This window comes from Epinephelus lanceolatus, chromosome 2 (genome assembly GCF_041903045.1).
Source record: "Epinephelus lanceolatus isolate andai-2023 chromosome 2, ASM4190304v1, whole genome shotgun sequence".
Lineage (NCBI taxonomy): Eukaryota > Metazoa > Chordata > Actinopteri > Perciformes > Serranidae > Epinephelus > Epinephelus lanceolatus.
Genome location: NC_135735.1, coordinates 24,843,243 through 24,867,095, shown reverse-complemented (window position 1 = coordinate 24,867,095; position 23,853 = coordinate 24,843,243). Strand labels below are relative to the sequence as shown.

General features: G+C 39.3%; 1 protein-coding gene across 1 annotated transcript in view; it reads right to left on the bottom strand.

Annotated features, from left to right (window-relative positions):
• The window catches only part of nfat5b (nuclear factor of activated T cells 5b), a 42,626-nt gene extending 20,987 nt beyond the window's left edge, over window positions 1-21,639 (bottom strand). The window contains exon 1 of the mRNA XM_033631584.2: window positions 21,372-21,639. Coding sequence (XP_033487475.1) covers window positions 21,372-21,444 — 73 coding nt within the window. The 5' untranslated portion in view covers window positions 21,445-21,639. The remainder of the gene's footprint in view (window positions 1-21,371) is intronic.
• Window positions 21,640-23,853: the final 2,214 nt, after the last annotated feature.

The window sequence follows — 23,853 nt, the reverse complement described above, 5'->3', positions numbered from 1 at the left end:
CAGACAGAGCGCAATTCTTTATTTACACGTGACAAAACACTGTCCCTTTCACACAGGAGAAGGTTTAGAAACTCAAAAAGGTTCAGCCTCGTTAGCTGGGAAATAAAACTGCACTAACTCGCTCACACACCACGTGATGTTTTGATTTTAACTAAAGACTGCAGTCATGTTGTGCAGACCACTGACCACTGAGGAAAACCTTTCATTTTGTGTCCGTCTGTGATCATCATAATAACAGATTAAAGCCTGAACCAAAAGTATTCACACTGACAGACACCATGCTCCACGTGGTTAGTTTTGATCAGGTCTTCTCATGCTATTAATACATTCTGATGAATATCAGCTCAACTGAGAAGTGGCTACCATTAACTGTTTCATACATTTAGTTTTCAGGCACGGAAGAATAAATAACAAACCACACACTCTTAAAACCAAAGTTTGAAGTCAGAAATCCTGCGTGAAGATTGATATTTTTGGAGCCAAAAGTCAAACATTGCTCTTTATACCCCCATCATCCCTGGTGATATGTTTATATGGTAAGTAGTGCAAGCTAAAGGTGAAAAAAGAAAGCACTCACCATGTGAATGGCAGGACTTACACTCCCATTCATTTCCCTCACATTCCTGCTGCTTGCTCTTACTAGCCCTGGCACCTGGGGCGTGGCACTGGTTTTTTTTTGGCTGAGTGACTGATTTAACTCCCCTTCTGTCCCCCTCCTCCACTCAACGTACCTCTCACCCGCTCCCCGTTTTGTTTACTGTGCTCCCACCCAGACCTTTCTCTGTACTTCAACTTGCTCAACAGGTTAGTGGTATTGTCATGTGGAATCCTGTCAAGCAGAAATGAAGCAACAGAATAACCTACTTATGTGTTGAAAAATTCAGGCTGCAGAGATTCACAAGGTGGATTCACTGAACTTTGGCGGAATACAGCTGAACAAAAAGTGACAAGAGGGAAGATAAGATTGAGCTCAGGACATCTGGAGATTATTCCAAGCAGCAAAGAGTGAAGAAAAAAACAGTGAAGGGGCTGGCACCTGCAGCAAACCATGTACAACAACCCTGAAATGTTTACAGCCAAGCCTACATGAAGGCTGCCAGGGACTCCATAGCAACTCAGATCAGGGGACAAGTCTTTAGAGCATTTGCGTCTCTCGTGAGATAATGTGGAGAAAATCAGAAAATGAAACAAGGGTTATCCAAACTCGGGGGAAGAACTGGGCATTAACAGTGCAGGATAATACATGATAATACAACATTAAACCATTGTGGTAAAAATCTGAATCATCATCTCTTTAACATGTCACTACGAATCTTATTTGACACCGCCCATTACTACAACACTAACACTTCTAATATCACTCTTTATATTATGAGTATCATCAGTGTCATGCTTGATTAATACATAGCTAATGCATGACTTTTCTTAAATGCAGCCATCAGTGTGTGATACATCACAACTCCTGTTTAATACTAATAAATAATCAAGTCACTGAACTATTTTTTCTAATTGCAATACATTAAAAACAAGTTTTTGACCTTGTTAACATGTTTCTTTTATAAGCTATAAGACATATCATGAGGCAAATAAGCAGTCAGTGCCATGACTGAGCATTTTTGCCTTTGAACTGCAGTGTACAACAATATGATGAAACAAGGGGCATCAGAGATGCCAGGTGTAGCTACCAATCAGTATTTCATAAATGTCACTTTCACCTAAACTTGTCAGAACTGGCAATCAGGAGCAAGGTTTGTCTAACATTAGCAACACATTATTAGCTGTCTGATACCAGAGTCAAGCTGAAGGCTCTGATTACAAGCAGAGGTTTGTTGTTTGATGAGCAGAGTGATGGTGAGCAGGTAGAATCAAGCTGCAGGTGAATGCCTGAGGGGCAGATAATTTGCATATTAGTAGATCTGTGCATTGTTATCTGCTGAAGGTGTAGAGTTGAGTCTAAGCCATTTTAAGGCATGAAGAGATTATTTCTTCATGGAACAGGAATTAAGTTTTTACGACATTAATGCCCAGAGAGGATACATTTCACACACAGGTTCTGCTATTGGTACTTTCATGGAGCAAGAAGGAAGCAAGGCAGTCCAAAATTAGTATCAATATGATTATTAGAGCCTGGCTGATAAATTCTTAGAGCACTGACAAGTTTATTTTTAGCTTGCAAAATGCCCTGCTCTGGTTATTTATTCCTAAATGATCAGATTTAAGATATCCTTATCATAGACGTTTGGTTATGCTTTTATGTTCAAAATTAATATTGGCTCGTAAATCATTATCATTTCCTAAAAATCTCAAATGTTATTAGATGTTGCTTAGAATGTGAAATACAGTGGAAATATCTGATCAGTGATCATGTCTGTTCAGATCAAACTGATCACTATACACAGACAATTATTACAATCAATTGACATTTGTTGACTAATTTGACATTGAAATTAGCAAACTACTTGATTACTTCAAGTGAAGTATTTAAACAGCATTTGTACAGAATTTATTCTGTATGAAGCTTATATCCATAGATCCATATAACTGGTTGATCACTGTAATTGTGATTGTCAGCTGCACTTCCATATTGTGATGTAACTAACATTTATGTTTTCCTGGTCTTAAATGCTGCGTTAAGTGACACAAACAAACTTGAGCTGACATCATATCTGCATTACTCATGACTTTCTTTCTCAAAAGGTTTTTGTGTTTGCATATTCCATAACACCATAAATCATCATCAAAATCAAGATGCTAGCCAATTAAATATATTAAAGTATAAATACTAAGGTTAATTTGTTGGCATTTACAGCGTCACTGCAGGTAGACTAAATATTAGCGGTGTGTCTCAGTGAAACAACGGCCAACACAAACTACAGCCTGATAAATGACCATAAAGTTGAATCAACAGTTCAGGTTTGTTGCAGGAGTTACTGCTACATATACTTAATAAACCAGCAACTGAGATTTACTTTAGAAACTGGATGAACTTGTCAAAGAAATGTGCATAGTGTAAAAGTGGAGTGACAACATGATAACCATGAATGGATGCAGAGGCGGGGTGAGTGTACATGCGGTGAAGCGTAAACATCGGGTGGGCGGTACTTCTGCAGTCAGGAACTATTTCTTTAATGACAGGCAGCAGATAAGAAAGGCCACATGCGAGAGAGCCAAAACACCTTGCAACAGCAGTGATAAACAGATTTACAGAAGCCAGCTGCAGGTAATGTGATCAGATGTCAGCTAATGCTTCCCAATTTTATTAAAACAGCTGTCATTAAGTAATAGTTTGTTAACCAACACATACCTCTATCATTTGTTAATAATATGTCACATGAATTCTTGATATTTGACGGAGCAATTCATGCATTTCATCATGAAAAGTTTGCAGTTGCATTCTTTCGACATGAGCTGTGGACCTTTATCATTCAGCATGTTAGCTGGCAAAGTGATAAATATCTGCTGTAAAATTTCATCATCATGGTCACGAGTTATGAGTCATACTTTGCTGAGATTATCTGAAGTGAACATGAAGGGTTTTATATCATTTTACTGTAGGTCAATACAGATAACGAAGGCTGATGGACTCATAACTGAAGTAATAAACAGCTCCAATTAGCACATTCTGCATGTTTCCAACCTTTTTGTGTCAAGGACCCCAATCAATCATTAGGTCCCACACCCACTTTAATAAGAGATCACTTCAGGGACCTCCATTTGAAAATATTTTGGTTTTAAGACATGAATATGTATGACCGTAATTCTCTAGTTGTGAACTACAGCTGAGGAGATAACAGTGGAGGAAGTGAAACCCATGACCACAACAGTCATGACTCTTACTCACATTGGTCTCACTTCTATAGTGAATTTAATAGTGAAAACAAACTATTCCCATTTTTCTGGGGACCTCCTGGAACTCCCTCAAGGATTCCTGGGATTCCCTTGTTTAGAACCACCAAATTAATACACACTTTGTTCTCTCACAGAGCTTTTACATGGTCTGCAGAGCCCGTCACTACTAAATGACAAAATAATTACATCTGAAGAGATGAGTCAAATATGTTGAAAGAGACAGTGGTTACTGTACAGCCTGCAGTACACCAGCAGCCATTATAACTGGAGGTGTCATTGCATTTAACCGCTTATTGCATCCCGGAAGGATCATGACGCCATTTCTCTCCCGATGAAGTAACGAACGATAATTACAACAGCAGACAGGACGTGTGAAATCACAGTTACTGTGCATGTGTGATGCTCCTGTGCCTGTTTAATAATAGACTTTGTCACAGTAGCATTTTACAACTGCACATTTTTGATCGTTTAACAGCACCGTAACAGCGTTTTTAACCAGGATTACAATGATCACAAGTATTATTATAATAATTATTTAATTGTCTAAGTGACTAATGGAGACAACAATTTTTTTAAATCTGTCCAATATTGAGAGAGACAGCAGCCCGGCAAAACAAGCAGCAGTGTAATCAATACAGGCAATTGTGCACCGTCAATTAACGTCCATTAAGAGTGCTTGTTTTTGCCACTGAAATACTCAGACTGTTATAAAAAAGTGTCTGACAACATTAGCGAAAGGACCCTACGGAGAAATATTTTTCCTTACATTTCCGTGGTCTGTTTACTATTGTGACAAGTCCCGCCCACGGAGAAGTGTAGTTCTGAGATTTTGCTAGACGTGACTCATTGCAAAACAACGGATGTTAGTGAGAGTTGGAGAGAGGAATGCCAGGACGCATAGCTTAGTGTTATCTAAGAGATTTTCAACGCCATGGCTGAATATATAGCTGATTTTGACAATATGAAAAAGCCGCTAGAAGTTTCAGAACAAAACTTCTCCTTGATTGAGACTTAGTAAAGCACACTAACAAACAGACCAAATCAGCGAAAGGTAACGAAAAACATTCGAATTCTCTGTAGGGTCTTTGTCAGAAATGTTGTCAGACACTTCTAACAACAATCTGACCCTGTCAGTGGCTAAAACAAGCACTTGTAGTCAACGTAAATTGATGGTGCACAATTACCTGTAGGGATTACACTGCAGCCTGTTTCGCCACTGCTGGCTGCAGCAGTCTCTCTTAATACTGAACCGATTCCAAAAATTTTTGTTCCTATTTGTCACTTGGACACAAAAACATGGGAAATTAGGGTCCAGGTTCAAAAATACATAAGATGCCAGATTCAGAATAATTCAACCCTGGGTGTCTTTCAAACCTTATACACCTTGTGTTGATCTAAATGTCCAAACAGTAAATGCTGCTTAGGCTGGTGATAATCTTAAAAGAATGATGAATAAATGTGAATCCACTGGATCGCGTTGAACAAAAGAAAGTCAAAGCACACAGATCAAACACTGCTCACAATATCAATTCATATTCCTTGTGGAAAGGTCTATCTGTAAATTTACATTGGACCTGGTCCAAGCTACATGACAGCCTACAATCCAGGGTAAAGAAACACCAAAGCGTAGAATGACTGTATTTGAAAAAATAAATTGCAGGCCAGATACAACTGAGGAGTTCAAGTTTGGTGATGGAAATTTTACATCGGCCACCCTTAAAATTAAGTGCTCATAATGTAGCCGCTGGTGAAGTACTTGTGGCTGCAGCTTTTAATTAGGTCATTCCCAAATAAAAAGAAAACATTTTCTATTTTGGCTTTTAATTCCAGCAATCCCTATAATCTTTGAGCTCTGGCAGCTTCCCCGTTATATTGCTTCTACACAGTAATTTGAAAAAGTAAAGGTCAGCCAGACTTCAATCAGTCATTAGTGTCACACCAGGCTCAGAGTTTGTGGCATGTGGCGTTTTCAGTCCAGCTAATCCTGAAGTGACCAGGGACAACCTCCAGGCATCAGTTTACACGACTTGCTTTCAACAAACACCCACCACTATCCTGACTTTACAAAACAGCCCACTGAGGCTCCTGTGAGGGTCAAACCACCCAGCTACAGGTCGGGTTTGACAACAAAGTGGGTCGTTAGTCATACTTAACATCCTCACACCAGTACAATGGGATTATTGTGTGTTATTCTGGGAAAAATAGAGTCATATTGTAAGTGAGAGTGACGCTCTACACGACACATCTGCATTTGGCTCTGTGTTTACCAGTGGACTCCAGAGGATGAAACAGACACTGAGCTTGACATAAAAGCGTGACTTCAAAAAGCAGAGGAATTCAAACTATTTACAGAAGACAACACACACACACACACACACATGCGCACTCACTAAAGTATGCCATGTTTAAACACAGATACCGGAACATGCTTAACTTCTAGAAAACAATTCCACTGAAATCAGGCATGACTGGTGTTGGGAAGTTCCTCAAATGGCTGTTTTCTTCTGAATCAGAGAAGACAACACACACACACACACACACACACACACATAGAGAAACACCCCCCTACAGTAAAATCCCCTACAACCTACAGTATTATACAACTGTTCAACCAAACATTTGGTGTGCCAACACAGGCGTTTCTGTCCGGCCCTGAGGAAAACTGTGCTGAGGCAACAGGAAGAGCCTTTAGTAACAACACACGCACACACTCACCGACAGTGTGACATCATCAAGCTGCCATGCTAACCGCAATTAGTCTCAACCTGGAAAGGAATCACAGCAAAAACTGAATGCATAAGCTACTCACAATGTGCAAAATGGTAAATAGTTATTCAGTTATTTTTTAATTCCATTTAATATCAAACATTCAGTCCAACCCACAAGGGATTACAAGACACAGCCATTTATCAAAACAGTTAGCCTGGCTCTGTCTGCAGGTAATAAAATCATCTACCAGCACCTCTAAAACTCACCAATTAACGTGTTATATCTTGTTTGTTTTAACCTTTGCCAGGCAACCAGCAGAGACTACATTAAGTTCCTGCTCCCAGCCAAAAAACAATCTGACATGTGACCTGCCTGTAAAATGGCAAATACAGGTTTTTACACTTTGTTTTTGTGCAGACCAGCAGGCGATACATGACATGTTAGGGGGGTGCTGGTATGCTGATTTTGTTACATTTGGGCAAAGCAAGGCTACCTTCACCCCCGGTCTTTGCACTAAGCTAAGTGCTAGCTTAGCTTCCAAAATGCTTCTCCAAAATGCTGAACTAATTCTATAAAAACGTAGCCAGGTAACATGAATGTGAAACATGCTAATGATTACTGGAGGAAAAATGGATCATAGCTAGATATGTGTCAGTGTCAGGTAAGGGACTGTTTACGCAATTTGAGCAGATGTTCGTGGTAACAACTAAAAGACTGTGTCAGAAATTCCATACTAACATGGTATTTAGTCAGCTAAAACAGTATGTCAGCTCTATTAGTATGTTCGAAACCGCAGTATGAAACCAACTGTATGTGAATTGCGAACTACAAATACTACAGTATGCAAACACTGGACCCTACGCCGCCATTAACATCCCACAATGCAGTAAAGGACAACATTCATCATAACGAAAAGCGACCAAGACAGCTCTGTGACGTCAGTAACACTTCAATCTAAGTGTAATATGTAAGAAGTGGTGAAGAGGGAGCCGAGCCGGAAGGCGAAGCTTTTGATTTACTGGTCTATCTAAGTCCCAACCCTCACCTATGGTCATGAGCTCTGGGTGTGACCGAAAGGATGAAATTGTGGGTACAAGCGGTCGAAATTACTTTCCTCCGTGGGGTGACTGGGCTCAGCCTTAGAGATAGGGTAAGGAACTCAGACATCCGAAGGGAGCTCAGAGTAGAGCCACTGCTCCTTCGCATTGAAAGGGGTCAGTTGAGGTGGTAAAAGCATCTCATCAGACGCCTCCTGTTAGAGGTGTTCCAGGCACCTCCAACTGGTAGAAGCCCTGGGGTAGACCCAGAACACGCTGGAGGAGACTACATATCTTATCTGGCCTGGGAACACCTTGGGATCCCCCAGGAGGAGCTGGGGAGAGGGACATCTGTCCCTGCGACCCGGCCCCAGATAAGCGGATAAAAATGGATGGATGGATGAATGGATGTAAGAATTAAGATTTCACTTTGCTAGGCGCAATATAGTTTTGAAAATCATTTAAAATTACTAGTAGGGCTTAAGTTGGTGCGGGTTACCATGGTTATGCATCTCCAACCAGCAAGAAGGCTCTCAGGAAGTGATGTGGTAATTACAGCTTAATGCGTCCACAAAGATACAGGCCACATAGTGCACAGTATGCGATTTCAGATGCAGTGAGTGACCCCAGTTCATCTTTGCAGGTGCATCTACAATCTCAGAGAGCATGACTTAAAAAGAGCTTGAGGCATCACAGAGGTCTCGTTTTGGAAACCCTGCAGACTGGTTTCTGATGGAAGCTATTGGCTCTATTAAAAAGAAAGTGGGAAAAAATAGAGTAAACAGCTGGCATTGGGTCAGTTTACATTTAACGTAGACTGGGAGGGTGTATTTGCATCTCGGGGCACTAAGGAATTCAAAACTGAACAGTAGAGTGCGAGAATGTAGAACTAGGAGCCTAACGTCAAAATTTGCTAATTTTGGAGACAATTTCAAAACAAACACAGACAGGCAGGACCAGGATCTGCACGTCTGCTTAGACTTGGCAAAACCGTAACCTGTTTGTTTAACACTTATACATACGGTCTAGTACTGCTGTCCTCATTTCCCCAAGTTCTATTTCTTGAAGACTTGCCATTTTCCAGATTTATGACAAAGTGTCTCTCAAGCTGACCTTGCAGAACACGACTGAGCCTACGCCTTCAGACATTAATTACTTAAGAAGATTTGGCATGAAGTCTAATTAAGGGTCTGGAATGTCTGGAGTCAGGAAAATCCACAGCACACTGGGAAAAAAGGTGATCGAGACTCAGCAAACACCATTTCCACAAAACTGGATAAAGCTGTTCTGGCCTTCATTAGAGTGTTTACTGAAACAGCATGAGGAACTTATTTTAGGGTCACCACAGATAAATTTGGGTGAAATTCAGTCTACAGTCTATTGTCTGATTAAGAAAAAATGTACCCCATACAGCTCTGCTGCAACCAAAAGTCCTTCTGAAAGCAGCTCGCCTATAAAATGTGCAGTTTTATTTTCTGTGTATTTGAGCAGGTTGTGGCTTGCTGAGACGGTGAGAAATGAACACTGTCGTCTCTGATGATGACATCTTATTTAACTCATCAGAGAGACTTCCTTTTTGCCAAACTCTGATGCATGAAGGAGTGGCAGGAAGGAGACAGCCAAAGCTTTAGTGACACAATACAATACTGTTAATGCAGTGATTAATACCATGAGAACTGACTAGTAATTAAAATAACAATAGTTATTGTTTTCGGAAGCAGTAACAGGTTACCCGTACCTGCCAATAAGGGCTGGGAATTAAAAGTAACAGCCAAAGCCAAATGAAAAAAGGGGACATAAGGTACAGCAATAATCTACATAAATGTATGTAAAGCTATTAAAGGGAGAGCCAGTTCACCTTGACTTGCCTTGACTTGTCCTGAGGCAAGAGATTCCACTGTGCGTGGGGGCGAGAGGCAAATGTGGCCTTTATTAGTTACACTTTGGCAGGACAACTTTACACAAGGTTAATGGGATCATAATGTAGTCAGGAGCTCAGCAGACCTACAGCAGCTACTGGATGTGTTAAGGGTTTATTAAAAAAACAAGTAACATGCAATTAGTGGCCATGTGTACAGCTGTCATGCTGTAGAGTTTTTAAATGTAGGAATTTACCTGTTTTCCTCTTTAATAACTAATCCTCAAGTTTATTTTTCCTAACGGTTTCTAAGCATTATATTGCTATATACCTATAATATTCTTGTTTATCTAACACACTCAGCTATGTAGTTTCAAAAGTAAATGAGAGTGAAATATGTCTTTAGTACTGTAATTGAAACAAAACGAGGTTCAGCATTAATAAAGTAGAGAAAAACATGCATTCAACCAACAAAAATTATAGCTGAGCTGCATGCTAGTCCAGAGTCCAGAGAGTAGAAAAAGGGATTTCATGGATGAGTTCTTTAAACTTTTCGACAATACAGACCTTATTCCCAGTGCGTACGGACAAATCTGTGCTTAAACTGTGCGTATGAACAATTTGCGCACAAATGCGGCTTTAACAGGCAACAATAGTGTGTTAAGTGTTAATTTTATTTTAATTAGATTTATTCAAAGCATGTAAAAAACAATTTACTTAACATTTATTCGCAGTGACCAAATGCATTAAATAACTATGAAATCCTCAAATATCAGTTATTGTCATAATTAATATTCAACTATAAATACTGAGTGTCCCAGTCCTAGCTTACAGTAAAGTATCAGTTTTGGTTTCCATGACTTTGCATATAGTAATCAGTTACTCCCACCTATTTTTAATGTCATACATTGTGCGTCATTAAGCCAATATTAATTGGTAGCCTCTTAACAGGCATGCAGGGTATACAAAAGATTATTTACCTCCAAGCAGGTGTTAAGATATCGAGCCTTGCTGGAAGATGATGCAGACTGTACCCTCAGGAGAGAGCTCAACTTCCCACATAACATGTCTGAAGAGAGTGACAAATAGCTCATCAGCTGTTTTCGACTGCCAGGAAAGATTCTGCTGCAGCTATGTAATTCTCTGGAACTGCATTTAAGTCAGCCACCCGCCACCACCCTCACCCCATACCTTCTCAGGTTCAAGCAGGATGTACCTCCTAAGAGAAATGGGGGTGTGGCAGTATGCTGAGTGCAGATAGCAGGCACCCACCTCTCAATTTAGGATGAGGCTGATTCACTAACATATGGACGGTGGTAAGAACAAAAGTAGCAGGTGCACACATGTCATGAATCTGTTGGTTATTTTTGCACACTTATTTTTTGCACCTACAAAATCATCTACAAAACTTAACCTCTTCAGATTCAAGTTTTGTGTGTGGAAGCATGAGACAGTTGGTTAGCACCTCTTTAATGACGGCGTCATCACCGTACAAGTTAACGGTGAAAAGACATGGGTGTTACTTCAAATGAGAGAATTCATCTGCTACGACAGTCTGTCTGTCTCAGCCCTACTATCTCCCTCGGTATCCAACCCTTTACCGTCATGTCAATAAAGACGACAAGAAAAAATACCAACAATGACAGGATGCTGGGTGAAATCGGCCAGTCCATTCCAGCCCTGCCAGTCTGCCAAGGAAGCAGCAGATGACTCAGAAAAAAGAAATGAAAACACAGGATATTGAGATACCACAATGGTTCGGCTGTAGGATGGATTGTTTGAATACTTCACGTTAAAGACATGGAACATTCTTGAGGGTCATGAAATATCTCCCCATAGGAGCCTCTCTATGTGGAGCGCTTGTGATGTGACAGGTTGTATGAAGTCAACAAAGATGAACTCATCCCCTAAAGAAAACCAACCCTGATCGTAAATCTGGAGCAGGTCTTTGCCACCATGAAGTGACTGTGTCTCAAAACATCTATGGCAGGGGAAAGAAACCTGAGGGCATTTTTTACTCCTCTTAGCTGGGTAGTCGGACAAAAATGAACTGACATGGGACCTGCAACACAGAGAACCTAATGGGTCCAATTTGTTTTTCCTGCATTTTACTAATGGAAAACTTTCCCAGTTGCAACATGCATAACATTAATAAAAAATTGCAGCTCTGAAATAAAAAAGTAGAACTGCATTCCATTAAAACCTCAACTATCAGCTGATCGGTCGGTTGATTGATTTTACCATGAACTATTTTGATAGCTGTTTGGTTTAAGTAATTGTTCCAGAAAAAATACAAAATATTTGATGGCTCCAGGTTATTAAATGTGAGAATGTTCTGCTTTTCTTTGTCTTGCATTGCAGTGCATTGTGTTAAGTTTTAGTTTTGGACTGTTCGGACAAAACAAATTGTAACTAGTCCTTTGTTGTTTGTCCTGGCCCTCTAGAGCGATACTTACAGGAAATGATGAGACAACAATTTCCTTTGGTTTAGGGAACATATCATGGTTTAAGTTAAACTGACTACTTCGTATAAGGTTAGGCGACCTTTATCGTCATGGTAAAATAAAGTGTGTGGTTAAGGTCAGGAAATGATTGTGGTCGCACAAAAAAAGAAAAAAAAAAGAAAAAAAAAAAGTGGACTGTTGGAAACAGGAAATGAACAATGGTATCAAAGTCCAACCCCTGCCTCCTCCCTATACAGACTCTGTCACTCTATAACAATGTCACCTGACTTCTTTATATGCTCCTGTCATTTACACTTACAGCTAGAGGGCTTTGTCACTTCTAAGTAAACATATAATGTCGCTTTGGGGTACTTGCTGAAACAACTGATACTCTTGTTCTTCAGTCTCTACGTCTGATGAAGTCACCAGGGATTTTAGAGCATTGTCATTGGCAGGTTACTCAATAATGAAAACAAGTGATTGTTGCAAACCCTACATGTTGTTTTTCCTGCACTTCCCAGTTCATGCTCTGCATTTTGCATCAAAAAATGAATTTTCTCCTTTATATACTCTGGACATATTAACACACAGACCTGAGACCTATAGCAATTGATCGGGGCCATAGCCAACATGATTAACTCTGCTGCCTGCACCATGTTGGCATTATAAACCCAAATTCAAATTCAAGAGCGTTGTAATAAATGCGTCAAATTCAGGCTGTTAAAAATTTACAGCATAGTTTGATGACACATGAGCTAATAACTGTTGGGCATTAACAGCATGATTCTCATTGCTAATAAGACAACAGGACAACCCCTGCAGAAGGAAAGGGTTGATGAGAGAGGGGAGTACTGGCATTAAAGGTCAACAAGTTTCAATTAAAAGCTTATTTAAGTCCATCACAATCAAACAATACTCAACCACAACATTCAGCCTTTAAAAAACAGTTGGATCAACAGCTCTCTGGCACAGTCACAAGAAAAACTGAATATCATAAGCTTCACAAAGGGAGGGCTTACTGCAAGGCTAGTATATTGGATTACACAAACCTGGTATTCTGGTTTGTCAGTATTCACTTAAAGCACCATATTGTTAGAAATTGTTTCATTTAAACATGTTTAACACTACAGCACTGTCATTTTTGTTTGTTTCTACAGATAAAAAATTATTTACCTGCCTCCTTTAGGCAGGTAGGCAGATGTGGCCTTTTAAATGTGCTTCGGATTTAGTATAGGAAAACATTTATTTTCCTATAAAGAATGATAATAAATGACAGTTTAATAGGTCACACTTCAGGTGCCACTTTTTCCTCCTTTTGAGCCAGGAACTGCCCCGGCAGTGGGTAATACGGTGTCTACAGTCTATCTATGGGCTCCTGCTGCTTCTCATCTGCCAATGGAAAGACTCCTGCCAGCCAAGATTCACCACACTTAATATTTAATGTCTTAGTTCAGAATCATCTTGCTCTGGAGAGAAACACAAGGAGTGGATGTTAGATCTCACGGGTGCTTTGGGCTTTTCACAGGAGAGTGTGAGAAATCCTCCACATGATGACTGGAAGAGCATCACGGCCTCCTGCACTGCTAGGTTTTGAAGACACTGTGTCAACACCAAACCAAAAAATGCATCTTTTCCTCTCAATTTGGGCCTGTAAAAACAGCATCATCTACAAAATATATTTAACAGAAACCATAGTTAAATCACTGACTACATTTACATGTTTTTGACCTTATTCCAAAAGAGACAATATTCCTACGAAGCTGTTTATATGACTAATGAAAATGAATATTCTACTTATATTCCTGTTTACCCGCAGCTATGTATCCTTAGATTACCCCATCTAACACATTGTTTATCTCATCAGAATATGGAAAAGTGGAACCGCTTGTGTCATTTTGCTTCTTTGCATCAAATTAGGATTTTCCACTGGTGTCGGACATGTTTGGCTGTGTGATCGCAGCCTCCCTTTTCATTCCTTTAACCACCTTCTTGAAAACATGAGTTGTGTTATTTACGCATATCCAAAAACCTGCTAATATTCAAGTCTCTTACAGTGTTTAAAAGTATGCATGTTTCTCCTTCCAACCAGAAATATGGGCTTTTCTTTTGGGCATGCATCTTTACCCCAGCCTCACGCTAGTTGATTCAGTGCATCTATGACAACGCACAGAGCTGACCGTAAAAGGGCAAAAGGCCATGTGTTGCAAACTGCAATAAAAACCCAGCTGAGATGCATATTCCAAATGTGCTTTATACATGCTCCTAAAGCCAGAGTAATATTGACATATCCAACATGTCTTCACCAGAAAATTCAGAATAATGATGTAATATCAGTGTGCATGTAAACAACACTTCCATCCAGCTTGACAAACTGAAACAAAACAGAAACTACTGCCTGGAGGATAAACTGCATCTTGTTCCACTCTGTAGTTTATCTAAGTTATACTTCTCAGCAGCTGATATGTGTTTGCGGTCGCTTCAGGGACAGCAAAGATCTCCTTACATTTCATGAGCACAATTGACCTGCTAACCTAAAATAGGCCAAGTAGACAAAGTGTCTACCACACTTCTCATGAAAAGAATGTGTCTGGCAGAGCGGAAAAGCTGGGCTGCACACTTGTAGTATTTTAGAGGTTTTATGGGTTTGTTGATAACTTCATTTTGAATCGTAAAATCTATCAAAGTGTGCAACATGGTACATGCTGAACCAAACTGTCACGCTGCATGATCAAAAGATTGGGTCCACAGATGCTAAGCAAGATGGTTAATAAGATGTTAAAGCATAAAAAACATTCACAAATGTTGATACATGCTGTTGTGATAACACCACCAAGATAGCAGCACTGGTATCACTTAAGTAAATCAACTGACAGCAGTTTTGGCATTAAAATAAAATACTAAGATCTTCTTTTTTTTTTTTTACTTTTTTCAGAAGATTTCTGAAATTTTGTATGGTGTGTAGATCACAAAATTGCGGATGTAAGCTTTTGTGTGCAAAGCAAAATACTTATATCATGTCAAAATTGTACAACAGCAAATGAGAGGCTGAAGATCTAATTTAGCTATGACAGACAATTAACAAATGGTGGCAGGAACCACCCTTTAAATGAAACTGTTTAAGGCTGCAACACTTACGAGAAAGAAAATCATAAAATTCACACTTGTGTATCACATTCAGGGGCTGCAGCTTCAACAAGTTATACTACTTGTCTATTGATTTGCCACAGCCAAAACAAAGTCACAAGTGTGCAGTAAATACCAGAGGAGGTGACATTTTGACCTGAGCCTGATTAGTCTTTTACCTGAGGTTTGGTTAGTGTTAATGATTAAACAAAGAGATTTAAAAGAAGTTAAGGAGTTAAAAGAGGTGTGAGTAATTTGCATCTCTACATTTGTATTTGTCAGTGATCTATCGCTATTAACCCTAACACTTAACATATGAGAATTTTATATCCAGTATCATTATTTAGGCTTTGTGTTTGACTTACTAATAAGAGCAAATAAAAAAAACATATATGCTGTCACTGGTTCATTAACAACTTACTGCAGGATTCACCTTTAAGACTTAAATATATTACATCATTATATGTTAGCTGAGTGCACTTTTCTGCTAATTTTAAGAGCCATGTTGTCAATATGTTGGTAATTTATTATTCATTAACTTACTGTTGCATGATTGTGTGACATTTAAATGTAAATTGAGGGTGACATGCACAGGTAGCAAGGAAGATCAGCTTGATATGCCAAGGAAAAAAGCTCCAGACATTTTTTACTGGTTTAGTGTGTATTTATCCATGATGAAGTAATTATCCAGCTCCGTTTTAGATGAGGCAAGAAGTCAGCTGTACGTGGCTTTGTTAAATGTTGCAATTACACTGTACTGGAAATTCCACCTTAGTACTTGATGATGAAAACTACTACAGAAGCTGGGAGTTTGAGGGTCCAGATACGAACACTAGAAGTAGGTTTCTTCAGTCAAAATGCAGGTAAAGCTTCTACAAAAGGTGACAGAAAAGTTCTTGGGCCTTCATACACACCTGTTTGTTTCTCAGTCAGGATTTAGCACCTTAGCACCAGTTTGTACCACACATAGCACCATAACTACACTGAAGTAACAAAGACAGAGGGTCCTGATGACGACAAACTTGGCCAAACCCTTAGGGTAGCATTCGCAGATGACCATGAAGCCTGAGTATCAAAACCAAACCTATATGCTGTTCATCCCCACTGTCTCTGTATGCCTCTCAGCTGCCAGCAAAGCAGCGGCTTTCACTCATTCTTTGAAGGCAGCTACAGTACATCATGTTCAAGCAAACATGCAATTAATGGCAACAACAGCAACTTAGAAATAAAAGCTATGGCAAGATTTTAAAAGTAACAGATTGCTAATTTGAAAATGCAACCTTACTACCCCTTCACTACTGCGAAAGTTCACCTCAGTAAGTTTGGGATTTGCCACAAGTCATATTTGTTTTATTAGAAGTTAGCCTGCTACGGATACACATTTACATAAAGATGGCCGCTGCTCTGACCATCCTAATGATATGATGATTAGAATAGGAATGGTTGTTCTACTGTCATTCCATTTCTATAGCCAGATACACAGCGGTAGATTCTCGGACAGATATTATCTGACATATTTATGGGACTCATATTGGTGTCTCATCCTGGGTCGGCTGGTTGAACCTGCATAATGCACATTAACGTCAATGTCAAGCATGATCATGCTGTTGCATCCTTTGTGACACCTGCCAAATAACTGAGTATGCAGAACAGGTTAGATTGATGTGAGGTGAAGACACTGTCAAGAATATTCTGATTACAAAACACTGAGCCTCAAGATCAATCAATCAATCAATTTTATTTATAAAGCCCAATATCACAAATCGAAAAAGATGCCGCCAATGATCTAAACTTCACAAGACTACTGAGTCATGAGTTAATCATGCCAATATTTAAAACAGTAAGCAAAAATACATTTTATAATTCAAAATACAGATCTGAGTTCAGTCTGTCTGTTGATGTGTTAATGACAGAAAAGACACTAACCTAATGTAGCAGCACATCTATGAACTCTACACACACTTTTCCTTACTTTTCACGTTTTCCCTTTTCAGTATTTTTTTCTTTCATCATCACATATCAACAAGCTTTCAAGGCAATCAAGTATTTTTAAGCGCATGCTGCCAAGTTTGCTTAACACAGCAGAGTCAATATTAATAGAGTGCTATTTAAGCCCAGGTTTACACACAGGGCAGCCAGAGGGTTAATGATTGACCGGACTTTGGTGGGTGTCAATATGAAAGAAAACAAAACTATGTCGAGATCTGTGGTCCTACAATTGTTAACCGAGCTTGATAGAACTTATGGGAAAGCCATAACGTTCTTCACCTTTGATGTGGTGGGAAGACATTTTATGACGTCCATTAACCTGCAGTCCTTTATCAACCACAAAAGGTAGTGGGACAGGCATTCCTACCCTGAGTGCCATTGTTAGAGTTTTTCCGTCGTATTCCCTGAGCTTCTCGTATGCTAAAAATATGTATTCCTCATCGTGTTTTAGCTGCCAATGTGGCTTTCTGAAAAACAAACCAATAAATCACTACAAAAAGCTACAACAATCTACTTCATATTATGTGCATAATAGAGAATAATTCCTTTTCATCCATGTGTGAGGTTTGATTTGTCAATACTGATATTTGACGGATCAAGTGGATGAATGGGATTTTCTTTTCAACCAAAGGGACAATCCTCCAGACAAACGGGGGAGAGCTCGCCTTGTCGGCAAGATGCAAAAAACTTCACCTCTCACACACAGAGCCGAGTCGACCGTGCTGACACGAATACACATAAGTGTGATTAGTAAGCAAACAAGGTAAGCCAAAGAATGAGTTAGTATTCGTCTAGATCTCAAAGGAATTACAGCTGACTTATTAAGTTCATGAGAAATGATTAAACTCAACAGTATAACGGCCTTCTGATGAGTCACATGTAAAACTGAATGCATCAATAAATCAGAAAGTGGGTTAAATAATAAAACTCATCTTAAATAGCTTTATTCCTATATTGCATGTTTCCTGTACGAACAGGAAGCTAGGGATGGACTTGTCGAGCATACTGATTGGCATACAGTAGCCAATCTGACATCACAAGCAAACATGGAGGGTGTCACTTCCCGATCTGTATTGTAAACCCAATTTGTTCAGGTCCTATTCCCTGACCAGTGGGCTGTCCTGACCCTAACTATTCAAGGTCAAAGCCTACCCCCAACTGTCTCACATCATCACACCTGCAGATAACAAATTGCTTTAGTTAGTTAGATAGGTAAGGTTTAGGCGTGAAGAGTGAGACTGATTAGGGTCAGGGTAAGAATATCAAGGTAATCAAATCAGAGGCAAAGTAAGGCAGAGTAGGACGGGTCATGTCTTCGCCATCCTAGATTAAAAAAAACAGTTGTTTCAGAAATGGATTGGGCAGCAGCAGAGATAGCTGACCTAGGGGGGAGCCAGTGGTGAGGTCTTTTTTGTAAGAATGGCAAAGGTATCTCTCTGCCTTACTCTGCCTCTGACTGGCTTACCCTCACATTCTTACCCTTACCTTAACCAATCTCATTCCCTCTGCCTAAACCTAACCACCCGAACCAACAAAGACAACGAGTACTAGTCAGCCGGAGGGAAAGTAGGGCAAGACATGCCATCGCCATCCTAGGGAAAGAAACCTGCAAACTAGAGTGTGGGCATTACCACCACCTTGGGTAAGGACGGCATTATAAGCGGTAACTGCTAGTACTACTGTCCCGCACATGCCCTACACGGGTAATACAGAGTGCAGTGCAGTGGCCATTAGCTAGCCAGTGGGATAGCAAATATGTGCTACATTAATGTTCAAAATCTCATATATAAAACCTTAAAGCAAGTGTCAAGAGGAGAAGGGAAAAGACTGTGGGAGTTACCACCACAAAAAACACAACAACGACCCATCACTGCTACCTAGGTCCTTTGTGCCGGTTGTTATCTGGCAGAATATCTAGTCATGGGGGAGCGGCATAAAAATTCAAGGAAGTGTTTGATTGATGTGTGGATGTGCAGAATGAAAACACCAGGGGCTACGTTCTTTTCAAGGCAGTGCATTGTTGGATGATGTCCTGTTGCGATGTGGCCAGGCACTGGAGCTAGCCCATTTCCTGAATTTCAAGAGCCCAGCACAGCGATTACACAAAACACCTCAAAAGTCTTGGTCTTATTGTAAAGTATGGGTGGGGGGAAAATCGATACCGTATATAGTTTAGTATTATTGTGGACAAAATCGTATCACCACACAGTGCCAAGTATAGATTTGTTTTATATAAATAATCAATATGTCCAATACAAATTAAACTTTAGGTAACCTACGAAAATAAAGAAATAAATTGCCACAAGACACATTTTGCTGTGGGAAAAAAAGGCTACATTGAGATGAACAGTCTGAAAACTTTATCTGATTAGATAAAACAGATGTTGCTAAAGTTTTGAAAATGTATCATGACTTAAGTATCATGATAATATCTTATCGTGGATCCTCTGATGATTCCCACCCCTATTGTAAAGTAAAGAAAGTAAGCAAAAACTGACTGGCTGACATTAGCTTATTGCAGATAAATCAGTAATGGTACATATATCAGCCACTGAATAAAATAAATTGCAATATGTAAATGGCAAAGATATGTTAGCAGCAGTGCAGAGTATTCATGATAGAGTTTTCAACTATTTATATAGAGTTTTCATCTTTGTTATATCCTGCTCAGTGACTAAAGTATCTTAGTCACAATTCCTTGGTAACTACCTTAAAACTTCAATTAAAAGCCTTGTCCCACTTAAATGCCCAGTCCCTTTTACTAGCCCAGTGTGGCTACACATTTTGACAAATAAAGGCCTGCCTCAATTAGACGCCTGATCTGGTTGCTACATATTGTTAGCTCGGTTAGATTCCCCATAATTAAATCATTTGGTTATTTCATTAAAACCATGAGCACCAAAGAATAATTAATTCAGATTTACCGACATAGTAAACGAGACAAAAAAATGGTGGTGGCTTCCTACTTCTGAAGCAGTCATAAAGTCAAATTGTTTGTCCATTTCTCACTTACTCTGTAAGTTATTAATATAACTTTAGTCCATAAGGGTCCTCAGATCTAAGGAATCATAAGGATTTTTCATAAGAATTAATCCAAGTTGTGAGTATTGTTTTAACAGGATAAAGTGGTGGTGTAATTGAGTGCCGTAGCGCTCTCTGATCAAATGAATGATTCATAATTTATTCATTATCTGAAGCCTAATTTTTATACAAGTATTCCCCATATTTACTGAGCAACACATTTGTGTGAAACGAATTAAAGGCCTGTCACATATAGCCACCTGTCCCAAGTATAGTCTCATCGAGTTCTGTGATTTACGTGAATAATAGCCTGGGCTACTAATTGAAGTTTTATGGTATATTTACAGGATATATATGGTGGATACTGAAATCTTTGAGTGCCGTAACGCTCTCTGATGCATTGTCTGTCAGGGCTAGACCAAATGAATGATGAATGATGATCAAAGCCTAATTTTTATGCAAGTAATATTCATACTGGTGTAAAGAAACAATTTGATTGTATTGCCCCACGTTTACTGAGCAACAGATTTGTGTGAAAGGAACTGAAGGCCTATTGAGTTCAGTGACTTAACCAAATAGCCTAGGCTACTAATTGAAGTTGTACGGTATATTTACAGGGTAAGTTTTAATATGTTTGTTTATATGGATATATAGGATATAGTTTCAAAACTCCAGCTTTGCACATTGTCATGACGGATGGAGTGACTACCAAGCTAGAGACTGATGGCTAAGAATATATGTATCTAACTATAAAGATACATAAAACAGGTTTTTTCACCTTCATTAAGCTTTTCTGTTAATAAGCATGCTAAATTACACATAACTATACGCCTGCTCCCCCTGTCAGATCAGTGCAGTAACTCTACCTGAGGGTTTACACAGTTTATGTTTATAAACATGAAAGGGGAGGGGGGGGGGTGCACCGGTGGCCTATTCAAACAACCCACAGAAAATAGACAGCACTGGTTTTCAGCGGGCAGGGGAAAAAGGTAAACTGGTCGGACCGGTGTGCATGCAGCTGCTGAGGGCTACAGTTTGAAGGGAAAAAAAGACAGAAAAACTTCACCTTGCCCCAAGTAATAAAAACAAAAGCACACGCTGAAGGACATGGACATCTTTGAGACTCTAAACTTCCCTGTTGGCAGCAGGCGTGTGGCAGCAGGCAGTTTACAGATGAATGACACATGGGGGGGGGGGGGGGGGTGAACAGTTACACCGACAGTTAACGTTACCACCAGGTAACGTTAGGTGGATAAGTTACACACACGTTCACAAACTACAACTAGAGTAGAAACTTATTAAGAGCGAGAAAGCAGAGGTAAATTGAATATGTGTTGTTACCTTTAGAGTACAAGGATCTGGGAGAATTCAGGTCGAGGTCCCCGCTGAAAAGGGAGATAAAGTCAGAGGGCATCGCAATCCCTCAGACTGAGGAAACCGGACACCCTCAAGTCAGATACCGTCACTGAACGATATTATTTTCTGCCCGGCAGTCAGGAAACCTTCAAACTTTCGCTCAGACGAGTGTTGTGACTAAGTTGACCCCGTCGTTAGAGCTGGCTAACCGTCCCCGCTGTCACTTGGCTCGTGAGTCTCCCCTCGGTCCGCCTACGACGCATGTTGTTGTCAGCAGACGGGCCGAGCTGCTCACACCGCGTGCCACGCCCACACTGGTGACGCAAGACGTAGAATGGACGTCGGGATTATTGTGGTTATGAGTAATAATGAGTCCCCTCAACAATCATCAACTGTTTTTTTTCTTTTTTACTCATGTTGAGGGTTTTTTTTTTAATCATAAATTCATTTGTTCTTAGTTATACATTCCACTTATATTTATCAAAGTATTTATTTTAAGCAATTTATATATTTATTTAAGTAAATTTGAGTTGCATTCATTGAAGTCTTGCTTTGCTTGGGGGCCACTTTAGCAAAATGAAAGGCCTGCAGAGGTCAGGTCAGGTGTACACAGGGGCATTTCTAGGATTCGAGGACATACAAGGGTTAACACACACCTCCAGATAATAATAATAATAATAATAATAATCATAATCATAATAATAATAATAATTCATTTTATTTATAGGCACCTCTCAGAGCACTCAAGGACACCTTACACCTTACAGGACACAGTTAAAAAGCAAGCAGCAATGAATTCAGTAATATACTATAAAAGTTAATAAAATGACTAGACAAAAATCATAAGTAAAAATATTAGGTATAAAATCATCATAATAAAATTTATCATCAGTGCAAGTCTCAATATGTGTGTCACCTTCAAACCCCCTGGCTCTTTTTTTTGATAAACAGGCTCTGTTTTGCTCTATTCTACTGTTTTATGAGCCCTGGAACCTTATTTACATTAAAAGTAAAAAAAAAATGATTTACATTGTAAATTATAAAATGTTTGGGAGGGCCTCACAGCATCCTATTGCAGGCATTAAAGTTAAATATCATTGGTGTAGAGTTTGTAAATATGAATGATTTTTATAAAGATGGTTTATGTCTATTACATCTATGTATTTCTGTAATGCTATAATCTCATACTTATGTATTGTTGCTCTACCTGTGTTATATCATATGTACAGTTAATTTACTTTTTGTGGAGCACATATTATTTAATCTTTTTATATGAAATGTGCTATATTTAATATATATAATATATTTATACTTATTATAAGTCAAATTTTATCTTACTTTCAAAATTATAATTGATAAACAATCACTTAACAGGATTTAAATACAAAAAGTCAAAGGTATGCTATGCAGGACTCTCATTATCATTTGTAAACATGCTGGCCAGTGAAAGTGAAAGTAAAAGTCATCCTATGGCAGTGGTTCCCAACTGGTCCACACAGTTAAATACATTAAGTGTTTTACCTGTGTTTGGCCATGTAGTCAAGCTAGTTTGTTGTCTCTGTCTCAAGTAGCTGTCTGTTAGTCACTCACTCTACAGCAGAAAATGGCACTTCAAAAATAAAAGCTCTGTGCTGGAAATTCACTATACTTCAAAATAAAGTTTTTACAAAGTTGACACGTTCACAAGTCACTTGTGGTCAATTCAGAATGGACCTGTGACCTACTTTTTGGCCGCGTCCCAACAGCTGGGAACCACTGTCCTAAGGTACACTCTCATTTGGCATTTCACCTTGCTATATTTGCATTTTTTTGCCATTGTGGCTCTTGAATACCTGCTGCTTACCGAATGGCACCTGGTTTCTACCTTCTCGTTCTCACCTGAGAGCTGTGAGGGTACACACCCATAAACCTCCCAAGCACAAAAAATAAGAAAATACAGGCAGAGTCTTTGCAGAAAAATACACTGCTACACACCTCTAGTGGGTCATAAGTGATGACTGAGGGAGATTATTTCTGTATGAGTCTATACATTGTTTTAGGGACAATCTTCCATAGTATATCTTTAAAGCCCAGCCTTAACGTATTGAGTTGCAGTGGACCCACAAGTTCTCTCAGCCGACTGATCCATAGTGCTCTGCAGCTGGAATTTGTTGTCATTAGTTTTTCACATTTAGTTATCAATATCTCTTTGTGTTCCAGGTCAGTCACTTCTATATTATATATGCACACAACACCTGCACCCTGCAAAATTAGAGGACCAGTTAAAAAAATCATCACAACAATGGTTAGCAAACAGCTTAAAATTATAGCACATCAAATAAACTGCATGACTAGAGACAGACTATGTCTGCCAATACTTAGACAATATTGATACTTTGACTTACTTGATAATAGAAGAAGATACTTAGGAGAATTTTTTTTTTCACTCTGTTGTCACATACACACAGGCCCAAAATACACACACATG